Here is a 16,912-nt window from a genome sequence, read left to right on the forward strand (position 1 = left end):
ATTCATTTACCTGTGAGATTATTGTACTTCTGTATATTTAAATGACCAACCCCTTAAAGGAAAAAAAAAAACAACAACCAACCAACCCTTTAGTCACAGTGTATCCTGACTGCTGTAGGTTTGTACATGTTCCAAAGCTGCTGGGCTTCCTGTATTCCAGTAAGGTCTGAGAGGGGGGAGGGGAACAGCTACAGAAAGCTAATTCAGTGGAAAGGGAACTTACCCACTGGTCTGTGCATTACTGAACAAATGAGTAACATTTCTGGTGTTTACATAATGACACGTTGGTGTTCACTTTTTTTGGTCTTTAAGCTTTGTAGAAATGTCTTAGTTGAAGTCCTTTTTACCTTTTCAATTAAAAGGGGACAAATTAGTTATTTTTCATGCTTATAACTAGGACTCTTGCTATATTTGTCATCTGCAGAGGTTCTCAAGCAGGAATCCTGGATGCTCACTAAATCCTGCCCAGTCCTCACAAGGAGGTGACCACATCATTTTTCAGTGCACGGAATGAGAACCAGCTGGGTTGTTGGGTTTTTTTTCCAGAATTGCAGTGTCTGCAAGAAGGTGATGCTGGATGGAGCAGCTGGAACAGGAGCCTCTTATTAGGGGTTTGAGTGCTGAGGTCAGTCTGCCATTCACCCCTGGGGGCCAGCTCTGACCTTCCACTGAGCTGCCTGACCCCTTTCACAGCTTGGACTAGTGCTGATGCTGATCCCTCTCTGTGATTGCTGCAGCCAAAGGATGCCAGGCTCCCTTGGAAGGGAGATGTTCTTAAAAGAAAATAACTGGCCACATTCATCTTAATAAGAGTTAATTTCAGGAGTTTTGGAGGGTTTAAATTTAGGTATGAATGACAAGGATGTGAGCATCTACTACCCACTCACTGGCACTGCCTCTAGGCTAGTGTTGCCTTTCTCTCCCTAGGCTTTATTTTTGCCTGCTCCTCCACACACCACCTCTCAACTTCTACTCCATAACTGCTCTTTGCTCAAAAGCCCAGTGAAATAAATACGGAGTTGGGAAGGAGGATGCTGTAAATGTGCTAACAGCTGTATTTAAGAATTTCTGGAAAAATAACAATTATTTCAACTATATCTCAGCCTATTCTAATTCATATCAAGAAACCCCTTGTCTCCTGTTCAACCCTTGTAACAAAACATTTCTCTTTCAATTTTTTATTTTTTTGAGTGCTAAGAGCTCTCCTGGGCATCCTCGTGCTTGGAAAGTCCATGTTCCCAGGAGATGCTTGAGCAGCCTTCTATTTAGGTGTCAATGGCTGCAAAGCACAGGACTGAAGCTGTCGGGTTGTGAGTCCAACTGCTGCACCTCTGCACCTCCTGCTGAAAGCAGTGCTGTGTGGAGCCCACAGACCTGTACTTTGCTCTAAAGTCCTTGCCCCTTCCACAGTCTCACTGTAACTGCATCTTTTTTTTTCTTCTCTTTTGTGTGTGAGGGGTGTGTGGGGTGGTCAGGGAGGGAGGAGAAAGTGGAGCTTGTCCAAGAAGTGTGAATCACCAATTCCTTCTTTCCATGGTGTAAGTACAGAACTTTCCCAGAAAGGAGGCAGTGAGTCTGCTTCAGAGCTGGCACTCATTTCCAGCAATCCACACAATTCCTGAGAACAGCATTTAACTGCTGAGCAGCTGCTGCAGGTAGGACACTAGCCTGGCTTGCTGCCTTGTGGGCTGCAGGGTCCTAGGGCTGACAGCCCTGCTGGTCCATCTGTCTCCGGCCGCCGCGGTGTGTCCTGCAGGTCAACACTGATGGGCTTCTGGGCAACACTCCCTGGCTGCCCCTAGAGCTTCCTGAGCACCTGCCTGGCTCAACCACTGCCAAGGAAAACTGCCACAGCAACAAGGGTTAATGGAAAAGGTTTTGTGCTTTAAAATGTTTTGAATAGCTTTTATTTTTAGCCTTTGTCAAAGATACAGTGTGAAAGCCCATTGTTCTTATGGTAAGAGATCTTTACAAAGACATCAATATTTTAAGTATTTAAAAATAGCTTAACAAAAGCCTTTGCTTAAAAACTTGGCAGTTTAGCAAGCACTCCTCCCTCTGTCAGCTTTTATTCCCATCAGACCAAGGCCAGACTGTGATCCATGTATGCTGCAACATAAACAAGATGTATGATATTTCTTCTCAGGGTAGTTGATGCACACAGCTTGCTAGGAGTGAGAAGCCTGCAAATCTTAGGCCCAGCAGATTGAAATGTAGTAATTTTGGGTTTGTTTTTGATTATTTACTGCCCCCCCCACCCCTAATGCAAAAATTATTTTACATTCTTTTTAATTGAGAAGTCTCTTCTAGCCTGTCAGTCTCTGGGAAACAGTAGTACAGGAACATCACTTGAAAGAAACCTCTTCCAAGTTTGGACCTACTCAGTGTGGGATTCTGTAAGCTCCTTGTGGCTAAGATCCACCTCTTCTGCTGGTGGGATTCACCCCCTCAGTGATGCAAGACAACAGGTAAGCTTGTGCTGAGTGAGGATGGTTTAAGATGGCCCTTGAGAAGTAAATTTGGACCTGCTGAGACCTGTGAATCTGCTGCAAGAGACACTTGGTGTGGAATGTAACTCCACAGCCATCCTCACCTCAAACCTTTCCAGTGGGGCTGACAGATTAGCAGGCAAAGTCACTGGGGTGACATGGTGTAGAGAAGATACAACTGACTGCTCAGAAATGTAAAAAATCCCGTTCAGTATGTACTCAGTAACTAGGGCCTTTCCTGGGAAAGATTTGACCTTTCTGGTAAGAATTAAGCAGTGAATGACTGGCAGTTCAGGCCCCAGGGTCTGAAATGTATGAAGCCCACCACCCCACCCCCCAGAAACATTCCTGATAGAAGGTCCAGCTCCACTCCAGGACTTGCCCCTTCCCAAGAAAGCTTAGACTCTGTGAAAGTGTCCCTTTTTTTTCCCCCAGTCATGTCCCTTCATCTAAGAATCAGGGCCTGAACAACCTCCTTCAGCTATGACTGAAGCACATACATCAGGGTACCACATGACAACAACTGGCCGATTGTTCTTTGGCTGCAGCAGTTCAGTGGTTTTAACACACAAGCAAAACCCCTCTAAAACCACCCCAAAAAAACCCACTGGCTGCTCTGGAAACCGCTCAGTTCACTCATGGGCACATAAAACTTACCTTGCTGTCACTGGGGATAAAACATCCAACAGGGAAAGGTAGGTGAACTGAGAAGACTTGTATAACTATTCAACACTCATGTACTTCAGCTTTGCTAATCTGGACCATCAGCAACGTAAGTGGCTTCAGCACTTGTGCTTGTTCTGGATCAGGCAGGGCTTATGGGCAGAACTTACTGTTTAGGTTTTATTGGCCCAACATGAAAGTCAGACTGAATATGTACATGAGCTTCTTCAGGCCTTCTCTCAGGCTTTCACTTCCTTGTGCAGGGTTTTAATTTTTAATAGGTTAAGATAAAAAATATTTGGGTACATATTTCTCCTTGGCTCTTTACAAAATAGGGGGTAAGTTACCTGTTCACTCCTGGAAAGAGAACAACGCACAGGGTGTTGTTCTGCAGACTTCTGTAAAGCTTTTTGATGTGGTGGTCCAACTTCTTCACCTGTTTCCTTAGATCCTGCTCCTGCGTAACAGAATATAAACATTAAAACCCCTATTCCTCTGCAGACCTGTAGCAATCATGGTTAGAGGTGCATGTGGCCAGGCTGCCCCTCAGGCAGTGCTCCAGCTCCAGGCTGGTGTTTGGCAGGGCAGTGCCTCAGCAGCAGGCAGAACCACATGCCCTACTCAAATGGCACTACAGCTTCCTCTGGTGACACTGGGAGCTGCAAGGAGAGCTGTTCTTTCCTGCATGGCTGCACATCTGGGCAACCTCTCCCTCTGAAGGCCAGAGCACCAGCTACACCAGTAACACTGGCTGCTCTCCTGTGGACACTGCAGCCCCTGTGGGGCATCACTCACTGCCAAGCAGCTGTGCTGGATTGTTTAAGGTGATACAGTGCCCTGTAAACATCACATTATCTCACATGATACCACCTCTCCAAACTGCTTAGTGGGAACTGAGCCTTGACAGGCTCTCTCCAGCACAAGGTGACCACTCCTGATTTCCAGGACAGTAGCTCCTGACTGCAAAGAACATCAGCATAACTTTAAAACTCACAGCATCAGACAGTCGCTCCATCTTCTCATGTAAGATGTGTCTTCCTTGCTTCCCATTGCTGTGATTCATTTGCCAAATCCATCTCCAGAGATGACCTGAAGCAAGAGCTTTCCTACTTCTGAGTTTGCTGCCCTTCACAGTCCAGCCATTTATAACTTCCAGGGCATCCACAGCACTCTGCCATTTCTGGAATTCTGAAACACAAAGAGGAAGGTGCTTTGGCAGTGATGTTGCTACCCTGTTCCTTGGCACCTGTAGGGCAGGGCTAGAGGTGTGGAGCAGGAGGAAGAGGAGGAACTGAAATCACTGCAGCAAGCAGATCCTCATCTTGCTACAGGTAACAGCTGCAATAGCACTCCTCCTCCAGTTGTTCTCACCTTTCCAGAGATGATCACTTGGCTGTGGGAAGCAGCCCAGCTGCCAAGCCCTCACAGGGAGGTACCGGAGCCAATGAACTATACCAGAATTTTCCTAAGTAAAGATAAGTTATGTTTTTAAGCAGGTTTTTTTTCTTTTGACTATTTACCTGGAAATTGCTCTTCCAAACAAGAGCTGCTTTCACTGAAGTATTTTAAATACCATCATGTTGGGCATCCATGAGTTTCAGTAGCTCTTGCTGCGTCTGTGCAATGGCCTGAGAGCTGCTGAATGAGCTTATTTGAAGGAAATAAGCAGGGTGTATGAAGCTACTTACTGAGGAAACAGCAGTTCCTGTGCTTTCCACTCTGGAGATCCTTTGGCAGGAACAGTGTTTCCAGGTGCTCCAACTGGCTGAATTCTTCTTGCAAGTCTGTCTCTGTTAATGACTTCTTTAGCCCTGCCACATAAATCACACCTTCATTTTCGACGTCCAGTTCTAGTTCCTTTATCAAAACATCACAGTCCAGCGTTGCTGCAGTGACAGGTCTCTGGACCTGGGGTGGATTCAGCAGGAACAAACAGCACGTCAGCCCAAGCAGCTCTGTGTTCTGAGCCTCTTTTATATTATTTTCTCCAGAAGTTGACAAGCTATTTTCCCTCCCTTGAAAAAACATGACTAATGAAGGCTAACTTACTAACTTAAAAAAAAAAAAGAGAAGAGAGCATGTTTGTAATGCTGTAACCTATAAAATTAAGAACCCCGTACTTTGTATATCGCATTTTAACATCCTGTTACTTGGCTCTTCCTTTTAAAACTGCAGCTGGAGGTCAGAAGGCATTTTAACTCCCTTCTGCTGACAGGCAAAGGGAAAAAAAGAGGGCTACAACCATTGCCTTTTTGCCAGTGGCCCTAAATTCTCCAGGCACAGGGAGATGGTAACAGCACAACCAGCCACCACTTGCCCAGATGCTCTGCTGTGAGCAGATGTTAAGAGAGACATAATTGGATGCTGTCCCTGTGCTCAGCATCGCTCAGGCTTCTGCTATTGACAGTTTACCTTAATGCAGGATCCTGCCACCTCAGCTCCATTGAGGCTTTCCACAGCAAGCTGGGCAGCTTCCAGCACTTCATACTGGATACAGACATAGGGCTTAAAACAGAAGGACAAGATACTTCAGAATTATCAGTAACACACATTAGCCCTCCCTTTTAAAAGTCAGGTCTCAATGAAGTTGAGTTCTCTTTTAAAAACAGAATATAAAATCGTTTTGGGGTAATATATGTGAAACTCTATATACTGTAGCTGTTAAAAACAACCTTCAATTAGCTCATGAACAAACTAATAGTTGTATTTATTTGCCATTTAAGGCCCTTAGCATATCAGTTCTCTTGAGAGGGAGAAAAAAAGATCTCAGCTTCTCCAATGCTCAAAGTCCTCTAGCTTGAACAGGACAGTTAAGCCATGTAAGCTGTGTTTATTGTCATTGTGTGGAGCAGCTTTTAGATACTCCTGAATTGTAGTAGCTGATGACCAAACCACCAGAAGAAAACCCAACCAAATAACTGGTATTTCAGTCATTCTAATCCATATCTTTCCAAGAGATCACTCAGGCCTTCCATGCCTGTCAGCAAGCTCAGTGCTTTGAGTGCTCTCACCTGGTATGTGTCAGTTACCACTGCAAGAGATTGGATTGGTCCACACCTTCCAAATTCTTTTCTCACAGTCTTCAGGCAAAAGCTTTCTTGAAAAGGACCTGCGTAAATTGTCAGCATGTCAGTCAGCTTGCTTCTCACCTGTAGGAACACAGATTAGAGAAGGAACTTCACAAAGCAAAGGAACTAACTACTGGGTGACTCCAGATAAATAGTATCTCTCTCCAAGCTCTGCAATGAGGAAGACTATTGTCAAAAAAACCCAGTACCTTTGCACAAAGTCCAGCAAGAAGGTGAGATGCAATGTACTCTGGATCCAAACTGAACTGAATGACACTGAATGTGGACAGGGGAACATCTTCTAAGGCTTTCTGAAGAATCTGGAGGGAAAGGAGTGCAAAGGCTCAAAAAGGTACACGACGATTGTACTGCAAAAGATCAGAAACAAAGCTATTGACCTTAGAGCCCAACTTAAATTTTCATTACTGTCCAAGGAAGCCCTCAGGCAGAAATAATTCTTTAGTGAGTCATAAGAGGATGCAGAGGATCAAAGCTCATTTCCGCAATGGATTTAGCTAACCCGGTATTAACACTTGCTAAGAGTACTGGCAGGCAGCTTTTTAAAAGAGGACTCATCTACCCACCCCCAGAACAAGAACTTGGAACAGCTTTGATGCTTGCTTAGACCAACCCACTCTAAGTCCATTCACCTGTTTGTTTGAAGCGCTCAGATTACTCTGATACAGGCCAGAAGTGTCTAGTTCCTGTCTGCCCAAAAGGAGGGGTTTCTGGCCAGCCACCTGCAAGCAGTCTAAAAAACTAGCAGAGAGAAGAAAGCTGTGAATCATAGTACTTATCAATATGGTGAATTAAAAGCTTTCAAGAAGTGCTTGTCAGGGAAAAATTATACAGTTCATTACAAAAATATGAAAGAATATTCTTGTCCTCAACTTTAAAAGAAGCCTAGAAAACATTCTGAAAGTTTTTCAGTGCTATACTGCAATTTTTGTCTCTCTCTAAAGATCCTGATGGCTTCTGAAAAATGTGCCTTACTTCTTTGATTTTATTGAGGATTCAGCTGAAAGAAAAACAAGCATATTTAAGAAGCTTATTACCATGGTTTGGATAAAGGTGGAGGCTCATTCAACTGTTTCTGAACCCTGCATCTTTGTGGCTGGAATGCAGCTTTCTTCTGTGAGACCTCAGCCAGTTTTTCAGTTGTCAGAAGCATCTCCAAGTTTAGTTCTGCTACCTTGGGAAGGAAGAAGATTAGTAGTTGGCTTTCATCTCAGCTAATTGTAGCTAACCAAAAAGCATGTGCCTTCTCTATGAGTCACCTAGGCACACACCACAGCAATGAAGAAACACAGGCACTAATTTCTTGCCTTATTATTTTCTGTTGTCATTTTCAAGCATACAGCACTCCTTCAGCATCAACCAGCAATCATCTCCAAAAAAGTTCCCTCAGAAATCAACGACACAAGCAAGAGACTCATAAAAGCACGTGAATCACTGCCACAACACACAAGGTCTCTCACTTCTTTCATCTGGAAAAATGACAGGCAGTTCTGAAGGCTGCAAATGTCTGAATTCTTCTTTAGCCAATGCTGCTCTTCAAGAACAGCAGCAATGCTGATTCATGTCAGTGTTTGAGTACTGAAACCCTGGTAATGCTTCAGGTTATGATGATACCTGGATATATGCTGAAAGTAACAAGCTGTCAAAATTGAGGCCTGTCACAGCTCCATTTGCTCTTTTAAATAAACAAGAGGATGAGGAGGAATGTTTGGGTTTTTTTTTTCCTTGCACATTCTGTAATTAAAGACAAAAATCTAAATTAGATGCACCTACCTTTGCTGGTCCTTGCTCAATAAAGAATTGAGCCAATTCCAATGCAGCTCTAGCATCTTCTGCAGGATCATGCCCAAGCCTCTGTTCAGACTGAATCTCCTTCCTAGGGCATCAAAATTAGGTGTACAGGCAGGTTATCTCTTTTTCCACACTGACCAACATTCTGTCTTTTCTAAACTGGGTCCTTTTCGGGCAAAATAAGTTTTCCCATCTCCAAAAAGGATTTCAGCTCTGTGCAGCAGCATTCTTGTGAAACATTCCCAAAAGTTACTGCAAGACACGTTTTTGCAATGTTGAGCAAAACACTGTTTAACAGGTTTGACAGAAGCAGTGCTAATACTTGGTACTCTGATGCATGGCTATTTTTAATTTTACTTCTTCCTTGACCAGTGACCCAACTCACAATAAGCACACAGACAACCTCCAACTAAGTTAAGTTTGGCTCTGCAGAGTATTAATATTCACTATGTGGATGGGGAGAACTCTATGGCCGTGGTGCACAATCCAGGGGTAGCTGGCACACTGAGGAGTAGGACTGAAGTCAGCAAATCATATATACATACATACAAACTTTCACACACGAGCACTTCTGTCTTGCTGTAGTACAACAGACCTCGTTTGTGTGAGCCAGTCTTGGTTACTCTGCAACTCAGTACCTGCTACTGCTACAGACCTGCAGGAAAGCTGTTTTGTGAGGACTCAGCTGGTTGGGTCACAGTGTCCCTGCTTGCCCAAAGACAAGCCAATTTACTTCACTACCTGATGTTTCAAGCAGGCAGTAAATTCATATTTACCATGTTTATTTGCACAGCCTGCTCATTCTTTTTCATTTTAGTGAAAAAAATAATAACTTCCATGTTACTAGTAGAAAAGCAAGGCCCTATGATCTGCCCATCACAGTTTCCAATGTTTCCATTAAAATACAGTAATAATCTTACCCTAAAACAGCTTTGGCTAGAAATTTTAGCTTAAATCGTCGACCTTCATTTCTGGCAAAAAGCAACGAAGTATCAATAACACTGGGGTGGATCATCTGGAGGACAGAAAACATCACCAGTTAAAGAACAGCAGTCATATAGAACTGAACAGTAACTCCAGTGTTAACCTCTGCCTGTTCACTTCAGCTGCCAGTTTCTCACTGAGAGATAACTGGTCCACAGCAATAGAGAAGATGGGAATAATGAAACAAGCCCAACTCTCCTTTCCAACAGTACTGGGAAGATCTAGATTGTGCTAGAAAGATAAATTAATATTCAAGCATTTTAGGTGGCTTAAATTAAATACAGGAAGGAATTCAGTTCTTTCCATGACAGAGCTATCAAAAGCAGCTGGCTGAGCCAGAGGTAAAGCTTCTGCTGCAATCGTATCTGTCTGGAGAGACTCCTCTCTTCCTTGCGGGTTCTGAACAGCCCCTTGCAAGTTTTCTAGATGTAAGCAGAGTCTTTCTCTTTTAAATCATTACAGACACAAGGTACCGGCTTGCGACACAAGGCTATTAATTACAATAAAGCAATTAACAAGTGCTCACTAATAAAAACAGGAACTGTAGTTTTCAGGTCTGAAATGAGTATCATAATATTGGGAAAAATACTCTTAAAGACATACTCACTTCCAAAGCCTGAAGATCAGCATTTAAAGAATGACCCACCAATACAGCATCATGGGGAAGCATTTTTTTTAGTCTGATTTGGATGTCTGAGAGTCTTGTTTTCACTGGAAGAAGCATTTTCTTTGTGATTCCTGAGAATCTTTAAAAAAAAAAAAAAAAAAAAAAAAAGCTGGACGAGATAAAAGCAACACATTAGCAACAGGGCCTGCTAAAGAATATTGCAAGCAGGGAGTGTAAAATATGATCTCAAGTGTAACTCAGTGACAGAATGCTCCTTCCTGCTTTCATTTCCAACTAGAGAGGCTATAGTGCAGGTATATTAAATGGCTGTGAGTGCCACCACAGCTTTTTCAAAAGTTTAACTCTCAAGTATAACTTATTTGTAAATTACGCATTTCTTAGCATCAGATAGCACAGGTAAGGAAATACTGCAAGACTGATGGTGGAAGGACATGCTTCCAAGTAACCTGAGGAGACTGGGATACAGCCAGGCCAAGCTTTGGAGAAGATGAGACTGAAGTTTTGCTTGCTTTTGTTATAATCCCAAGCCCATCCCTAGACCTGTGTAAAAAGCTGATCAGCTCCTCTATTCATTTTTTATACATGAGTAAACTTAGCTATGGAGCAGAGATGCAGGCTGCAATCCTGTACTCAAACCTTGTGTTCTCTTTTATAGGCAGCAGAAAAGAGTAACTTGTGTAGTGCATCACTGAGCTGAGACAGCCCTGCAGAATGACAAGGCTTCTGCAGAGCCACATGGACACTGTGTAGCACAGTGTGCACATAACACTGGTTATTCTAATCACACAGCAAGAACCCTATTCTTAACACTGAGTAAAATGCAGCAGACATCTGTGCAAACCAAAGCCCTCTGAAAGGTCCTGCATAGCAGGTTTAATTAGAACGGGTTGCAGCTCTTACAAAGAGATAAGAAACTTCTGAGCAAGTCACCTGGTGCGGTAGTTCACTACTGTGCTTTCAGGCTTGACTAGTTCATTCAAGAGGCACTGGCCCTGTGCATCCACCAGAGAGACTCGAGTCACTTCGTTCCCTTTTGCAGTCAGGCACTGTCAGGAAGAAGCAGAGGCAGCTGTTGAATCAGCAAGATGCTGCCACTTAGAAACCTCAGCAAACATCTGCTCTGGCCACAGCCAGTGTCACCACTAAGGAGTTACTCCACTTACAGATCTATCACTCACAGCTACTTGTTTTACACTGCAGCATGTTTCACTTTGCTTTTCTGTTAAATGCTCACCATAAGCACAGCAACACACAGGCAAGCACAACACAAAAACACCCACTCTACAGAACTGCTGATTTCAGAGAATTGGTCTGTGCTCTGCCCTGCAGAGCTGTCCCTGAGAGCATCACACCAGAGATGCAAAAATTAAAAGCTGAGCCCAGGTTGTATTGTTAGCTATGCAATGCTGATGCTAAATAGGCATCTCTGCAAGGTTAAAACTACAGTTAAAGGAGAAATCTTCACCACAGCATGCTGCCAGAACTGTCAGGGCTAAAGGAAAGATGTGTGATAGGGAGTATCTTTCCCAGACTTTAGGGAGGGCTGGGAGATGGAAATCCACAGCTGTCTCAGGGGTCACTGCATGACTGCTGATGGGCATGGCAGATCCAGCTGCTGCTCTGACAGCCAACACACAACTGAACTCTCTGCTGCCCTTCCCATGGCTGCATCAGCACTGGTACCATCAGTGAAGGGACTGGCAGCAGATACTAATGTATCAGAAATAGTTTAGCAAATACACAAGATGCTTGTCTCACTTTGGAATAGCTGGTAGGAGTTTGGTTGCTTAACTACAGTTTGTAAGGCCACACAGATTTATTCTTACCATTTCACAATCCAGACCAAAGAGGGGGCTGCTGTCTGTCCTCTGCTGATCACACTCTGTATAGATATAGCCCTTACATCCCAGGGAGCCTGGCATGGAGAGACACCCATCAGTAAGACACAGAACTCCTACCTGATTATGATCAAGCATATCACTAACTGTCAAAATTAAAAAAAAATATATATAAAAAAATCAACAAACAACCAAAACACCACAACAAAACACCCAGACAAAAGCCCTCAAAAACTGACCTTTTATGGGATAGTCATTTTTCTTCTGCTCTTCCAAAGTTAAGGTGTAGCCAGTGAGGCCTCGCTTTTTTTCTCCATATTTCCGAATGATGGGATCATGCTGCAAGTCTGAGCTTTTAGGAGTGGAAGACAAACCTGTGACAGACAGAAGCAGCTCTCAGGCTCAGCTACTCCCTGCTTACAGTCAGTTTTCTGCATTAGCAAGCATACTAAGAGGCTACATCATTTCAAAGAAAATCCTACCTGGAACAATAAACTGGAGATAAATAGCCAGCCAGCCTGTCTCTCTGTCTAATAATTTATCTCCAGTTTATCCTTTTATATACATCTCTCCTGTGTGTGTATATATATCTCTACATCCAGTTTATATCTCATTTATTTTGTGTAGATTTTTACACACACTACGTACATTATATACATATAATTTACATACACAACAGTATACATAGTGTACATACTATATATATATAAAATGTGCTTGATATTCAGGATATTTGCACCTTTTCCCAGTCCAGCTACTGACACTGCTGTCACAAAACTCTGTCTCACACTCTTTTAAGAGAGAGAACAAATTTGCCTCCTAAGTACGACAGCATCATCAGCTGTTATTTCATGGACACTGCAAAAGAAGTTATCTTTTTTTCCTGCTTTCTCTGTGAAATTATTTTCTGTAAGTATTATCAGGAAACAATATGCTCTAAGTGTGGCTCACAAAGAAGCAAGTACTGAACAGACACCAGAATCCACAGCTGTGGTAAGCTAAATTATCCTGTAAGATTCTCTGCAGATTGCACTTAAAAGAAAAATACACCTGATATCTCAGGTCTGTGTCTGTGCAGTGTTTACAGTCAGGATGCTAGAGGACTCTGGCAATGAACTGAAAGTAACAGCTGTTCATTCTCCCTTTTAGGACTTGAATTCAAGACTCTTTGTTACACTTCTAACAATGTCAGTGAAGTTTGCACTATAGTCTCCTGCAAGTTTTGTACAAGCCTGTTGGATTACAATCAACTCTTTATAGAGTGTAAACATAGGAAATCAGTTGTCAACACACCTGTTCTTTACCTCAATTTGCTGCTCAGAATAACAAACAAAACTAAGACAAAATGAATAAATACTTAGCTTGAATTGATTTTATATCTCTGCGCCTTTTATTAGATACACCTTAGAATAAAATAATCACAAAATGGGTAACAAAGTGTCAGAAGTTTGTATTAAAAACGTTAAAAAACTTCTCTCTGCTTTTTGCATTTACTTGTGACAGTAAGCCTGGGAGAGAGTTACTGAACTAGTTAGGGTAACTAGTCTCAGGCTTCAGCCCTTGTATGTTTTCCTTTGTAGACAAAGTTAGCACAGCAGCAGGCTGGGACTGCAGAGGATGCAATAAGCGACTGCTGGAGTCAACCAGCGTGGGTGAAAGCGACGGTGCAAAACAAGCACGATACCTTGTGCGGCGTTGGGAGGTTTGGGGCTCCTTCCTTCTCCACACAGGCTGGCCAGGAGGTTGGCAGAAGGTCTTAGTATGAATTTCTGAAAAAAAGAGATGTGGAACAGAAGTGTCAGGCAAATGAGATGTCTCTTGATCCCCACACCAGCCCAATTTAGAGGCGAATGGATGAAGGAGGAGTGCAAAAATGTTTGGTGTTTTCCCAAGGCAGAAAACCCAACACAAACCAAACCTGCTCTAATGACAGAGGATGGATCTTTGTACTGATTTGCCTTGTCTGATACGATCAGAAGGCCAATCTCAAGACTTCCTTTAATAGAAACTAAAGCGAGTTCCAGACTTTCCAGTTAATTTGTGATTTGCATTTGCTGCAGATCAGGGAGAATTCTCTAGCAGTCTGAAGTACTTCTTCCTTTCTTTCTTCTTCCCAAAGTGTTGCTTGTAACTCAGAACATTAAAATATTTATTTTAATAATATTTTTGAGAAAGGAGAGAAATTTGACATCAAACACAAACAGTAAAAGCGACATTATTCAACCAGTGGGAATAGCATAAATCTGCTGAGAGTTTCCTCATTCACTTAGAGCAAATTCCAAATTAACAGGTATTTTTAATCTCACTGGCATCCTGAAGATGTGGGAAGCATAATTGTCAGAGTACTGAAACATCAATATGTTCATGCTTCACCTGGGAAGGCTTCAAAGACTTACATCTTGAAAACCTGTTTCTGATATCAAAGCCTTGGCCTTTGTTCTGAGCTGACAAAGGCTACAAACAGACCCTCTCATTATCTTGCTTTGAGACTCCAACATGGGCACTCCCTGCTGGAAAAGGCAATAATTTCACTGCAGCAATCAATCCTTCAGACAGGGGCTCAGGACTGGAAGGAGCTGAGCAGAGAGCAGTTACCATCTGGGGGACTTACATGCCGGAACACTCTTCTGAGGTGTTTGAACTGCAAATAGAATTTGTAGAAATGGAGTTGGCTCATTTCATGTAGAACAATAACCACCACCCCAGCCAAGTGGCTTTGGTGATAAATCCGGCACCAGCTGCAGTTAAAAAATAAAAATAAATAAAAATTAAAAAAAAAAAATAAAAGCAAAACAATTCTCAAGCACTCTTAAAAACAAACTTGGAACCAGCCCAGCTTTTAAGTCAGTGAATGGCAAAGTGCCAAATGACTTCACCAAGGAGAGGCTTTATAGATTATCTCAAATAGTCACATATTCCTGAAACAAACATAATATGGGAGACAGAGAAACAATGAGTTACAGCAAAATACCATTTCAAGACATTAATACCTCACTGGCATTCATCAGCATGTGAGTGCACGAGTAACTTCAGCCACAGTGATGGAGTCTAGTGAATTAATGAATCAAAAAAAGTTCTACAAAATCATTTTCTCTTCACTCCTAAAAATCTCAAGTGGCATCATTTTTGCCTTGAGTTTTAGGATTCATTACATTTCACCATATTTTTGCCATCCCAGGTTACATGCCCTTCTCAGCCTCTCCCTTCCACTGCTGAGACATTGCCCTGAAAAAGGGCTAGGTCATTGCAACGTTTTTGCCAAAACACTCTGGAATTTACATCTGCCATCAAATGTGTTCATATTTTTTTGTGTTAATATTTTTAACACAAGTGTTTCATTTCTCAGTGTGTGAAGCTTCTTCCATTCCACAAAACTGTTTAGCTTTTGATAACTGCATGAAACAAAACTATGAAATGGTAGAATTTTTGTCAGAAGAGGAATTCTGGTCTCTGGCCAAGTGTAACAACTGCCCCTACACACCACAGGCTGTCATTATGGTAAGTGCATTGCAAAGATTCCAAAACCAGCATGGCCAATATGCCCTTAGGTTCACAACACATGAGGACACAAGACAGAGGTGGTTCCCAAATATGAATATGTTATACCTGGGCTGTGCTGCATGGTGGCACTTTCCTAGAGCTGCATACTTTAACAACTCGTACAGCTGGTCAGGGCTGATTTCACAGTCCTCACCAAATAAAGTTGCTGACAAGCGAGAGGATTTCTCCTGTAAAAAGAGAAACACTAGTAAAGAAAGGCTGTATGTAAGCACACAAGCTCATGGAAAAGTAAGTAATTACAGGGTGAAAGGAAACTATGTACTATTTTGATACAATCAACTACATTTAAAATAACTCTCCCACACGTGACAGGCAGAAGTTTACTTTCTGATCAAATTTTGACATTAACAATTAATATTTCAGTAACCTAACTTCAAGGATTTATTTACTAATAATGTTAGTAGAGGTACATACTAAGGAGACTTGAAGTTATTTGATATGCAAACATGATCTTCTGTTCTCTCAACCACTTGCTGCTGCAGAGCTTTGGGCATCTACACAAGTGATGTGTAGCCTCTTCATGTAATGTTTTACTGAAACCGTTTTACTCTATTGACATTAGGGGATGTGTTTTGGGACGGGTTTGCTGACCTCTACAGGAAAAGAAATGTTTCAGTAAAATCCAAGGAAACCGCAGGAAGAAAGCAGGAAGGAGTAGATGAGATGGGAGTGGAGACTGTACCACACAGTACAACACAAGTTCTTTAAGCCTAAATATACACAAGTTTTCCTAAAAGCTAATCAGCAATTAAATGCATTATTTTGGAGACCTCCACTAACCATATGGCCTGTTCCAGTGGAGGTCCTTTCAGCTGTAAAAAATTGTTACGTGATGAAAAGACATCACAGCACGAAGGGGATGGGGAAAAAAGGCTACAGAACACTACAGAACATTAAATACCACTCGATAAACAACTAATAAATAATTTCTATTAAATTATAATTTGTATATATTGATAAACAATTTGTATTTTCCCTACCACGCTAACGAGCCTTGTGCTCACTAATTTTGGCAGAGCCTGCCCACGTGTGATTGAGCTGGTACACTTCTAAAGCCATTTGTCTTTGGGTAAGAAACCTGAACAGAGGTGACAACCTCTGAGCTTCAAGTGGTTAAGAATCATCTGGTAACAATAACTCAGGGCCGAGAGGTGAAGCCACGAGGCCGAAGCTCTGGGCTGATCCCTCGGGTGCCCACGCGCCAAGCAGACACAAGGCTCCTTTCAAGACCTCCTTTGGTCGGGAAAAAATTACATCGCAGAGTGTTTTATTTTAAATCCTTCGATGTAAATGGCCAACACTCAAAATGAATTCATTTGCATCTTTCCTGAAGCAGAAACGAAGCCACACACACAGAATCACCAAGGCTGGAAAAGACCTTTAAGATCATCAAGTCCAGCCTATGAAGTCCCACCTTTTCGTTCCATTTGCTAAGCCATTATCTGCAGGTATGCTCTTCAGATGTATCTCTAGATCCGGTACCAGTAAAACACCCTTTGCAGACCCCCCGCATTCCAGCACGAGGTGCAACAAGCCCATGGGCCGGGGGAAGCCGGGCCGGGCCGCGGGCCCGCAGCGCTCCCCTCAGCGCCCGCCGCTCACCTCAGGGCCCGGGCCGCCGCCATCCGCCTCCTTCCTCCTCCTCTTCCGAGCCGCCCGCCGCCCCTCCGCCTCCTGGCTGCCTCCGGCCGGCCTTTTGTACCCGTTCACGCACACCGCCGCGGCCATGGCCCGCTCGCAGGGCCCGGCGCTGCCGACAAGGCCTCTCCCGCTGCCCCGGGTCTCGGGCCGCGGCTGCCGCGCCTGCCCGGAGCCGCCCGGAGCCGCCGACGGGCCCGGCGCGGGGCGGGGCCGCGGGAGCTTTGAAATGGC

The 16,912-nt window shown here is 43.2% G+C and overlaps 1 protein-coding gene across 2 annotated transcripts; it reads right to left on the reverse strand.

Moving 5' to 3' along the window:
• Nucleotides 1–64: 64 nt before the first annotated feature.
• Nucleotides 65–16,821, reverse strand: REXO5 (RNA exonuclease 5). 2 transcript variants are annotated; one of them, XM_051632671.1, is made up of 19 exons: nucleotides 16,643–16,821; nucleotides 15,086–15,207; nucleotides 14,091–14,217; nucleotides 13,164–13,248; nucleotides 11,719–11,853; nucleotides 11,468–11,556; nucleotides 10,572–10,687; nucleotides 9,621–9,759; nucleotides 8,950–9,044; nucleotides 8,008–8,114; nucleotides 7,276–7,408; nucleotides 6,871–6,997; nucleotides 6,430–6,540; nucleotides 6,164–6,301; nucleotides 5,565–5,657; nucleotides 4,841–5,060; nucleotides 4,147–4,340; nucleotides 3,500–3,609; nucleotides 65–1,845 (listed from the first exon to the last, which is right to left on the reverse strand). In XM_051632671.1, exons 1-19 carry the CDS (start codon nucleotides 16,766–16,768, stop codon nucleotides 1,758–1,760), a joined length of 2,355 nt encoding a protein of 784 aa, XP_051488631.1. In that variant the 5' UTR covers nucleotides 16,769–16,821; the 3' UTR covers nucleotides 65–1,757. The 2 variants fall into 2 exon arrangements, with proteins under 2 accessions (XP_051488631.1, XP_051488632.1); XM_051632672.1 differs by lacking the exon at nucleotides 65–1,845 and adding an exon at nucleotides 1,891–2,109 and having other exon boundaries at nucleotides 6,871–6,979; nucleotides 16,643–16,819.
• Between the last annotated feature and the right edge of the window lie 91 nt (nucleotides 16,822–16,912).

The sequence above is a fragment of the Apus apus genome, chromosome 14 (assembly GCF_020740795.1).
Source record: "Apus apus isolate bApuApu2 chromosome 14, bApuApu2.pri.cur, whole genome shotgun sequence".
Classification (NCBI taxonomy): Eukaryota; Metazoa; Chordata; class Aves; order Apodiformes; family Apodidae; genus Apus; species Apus apus.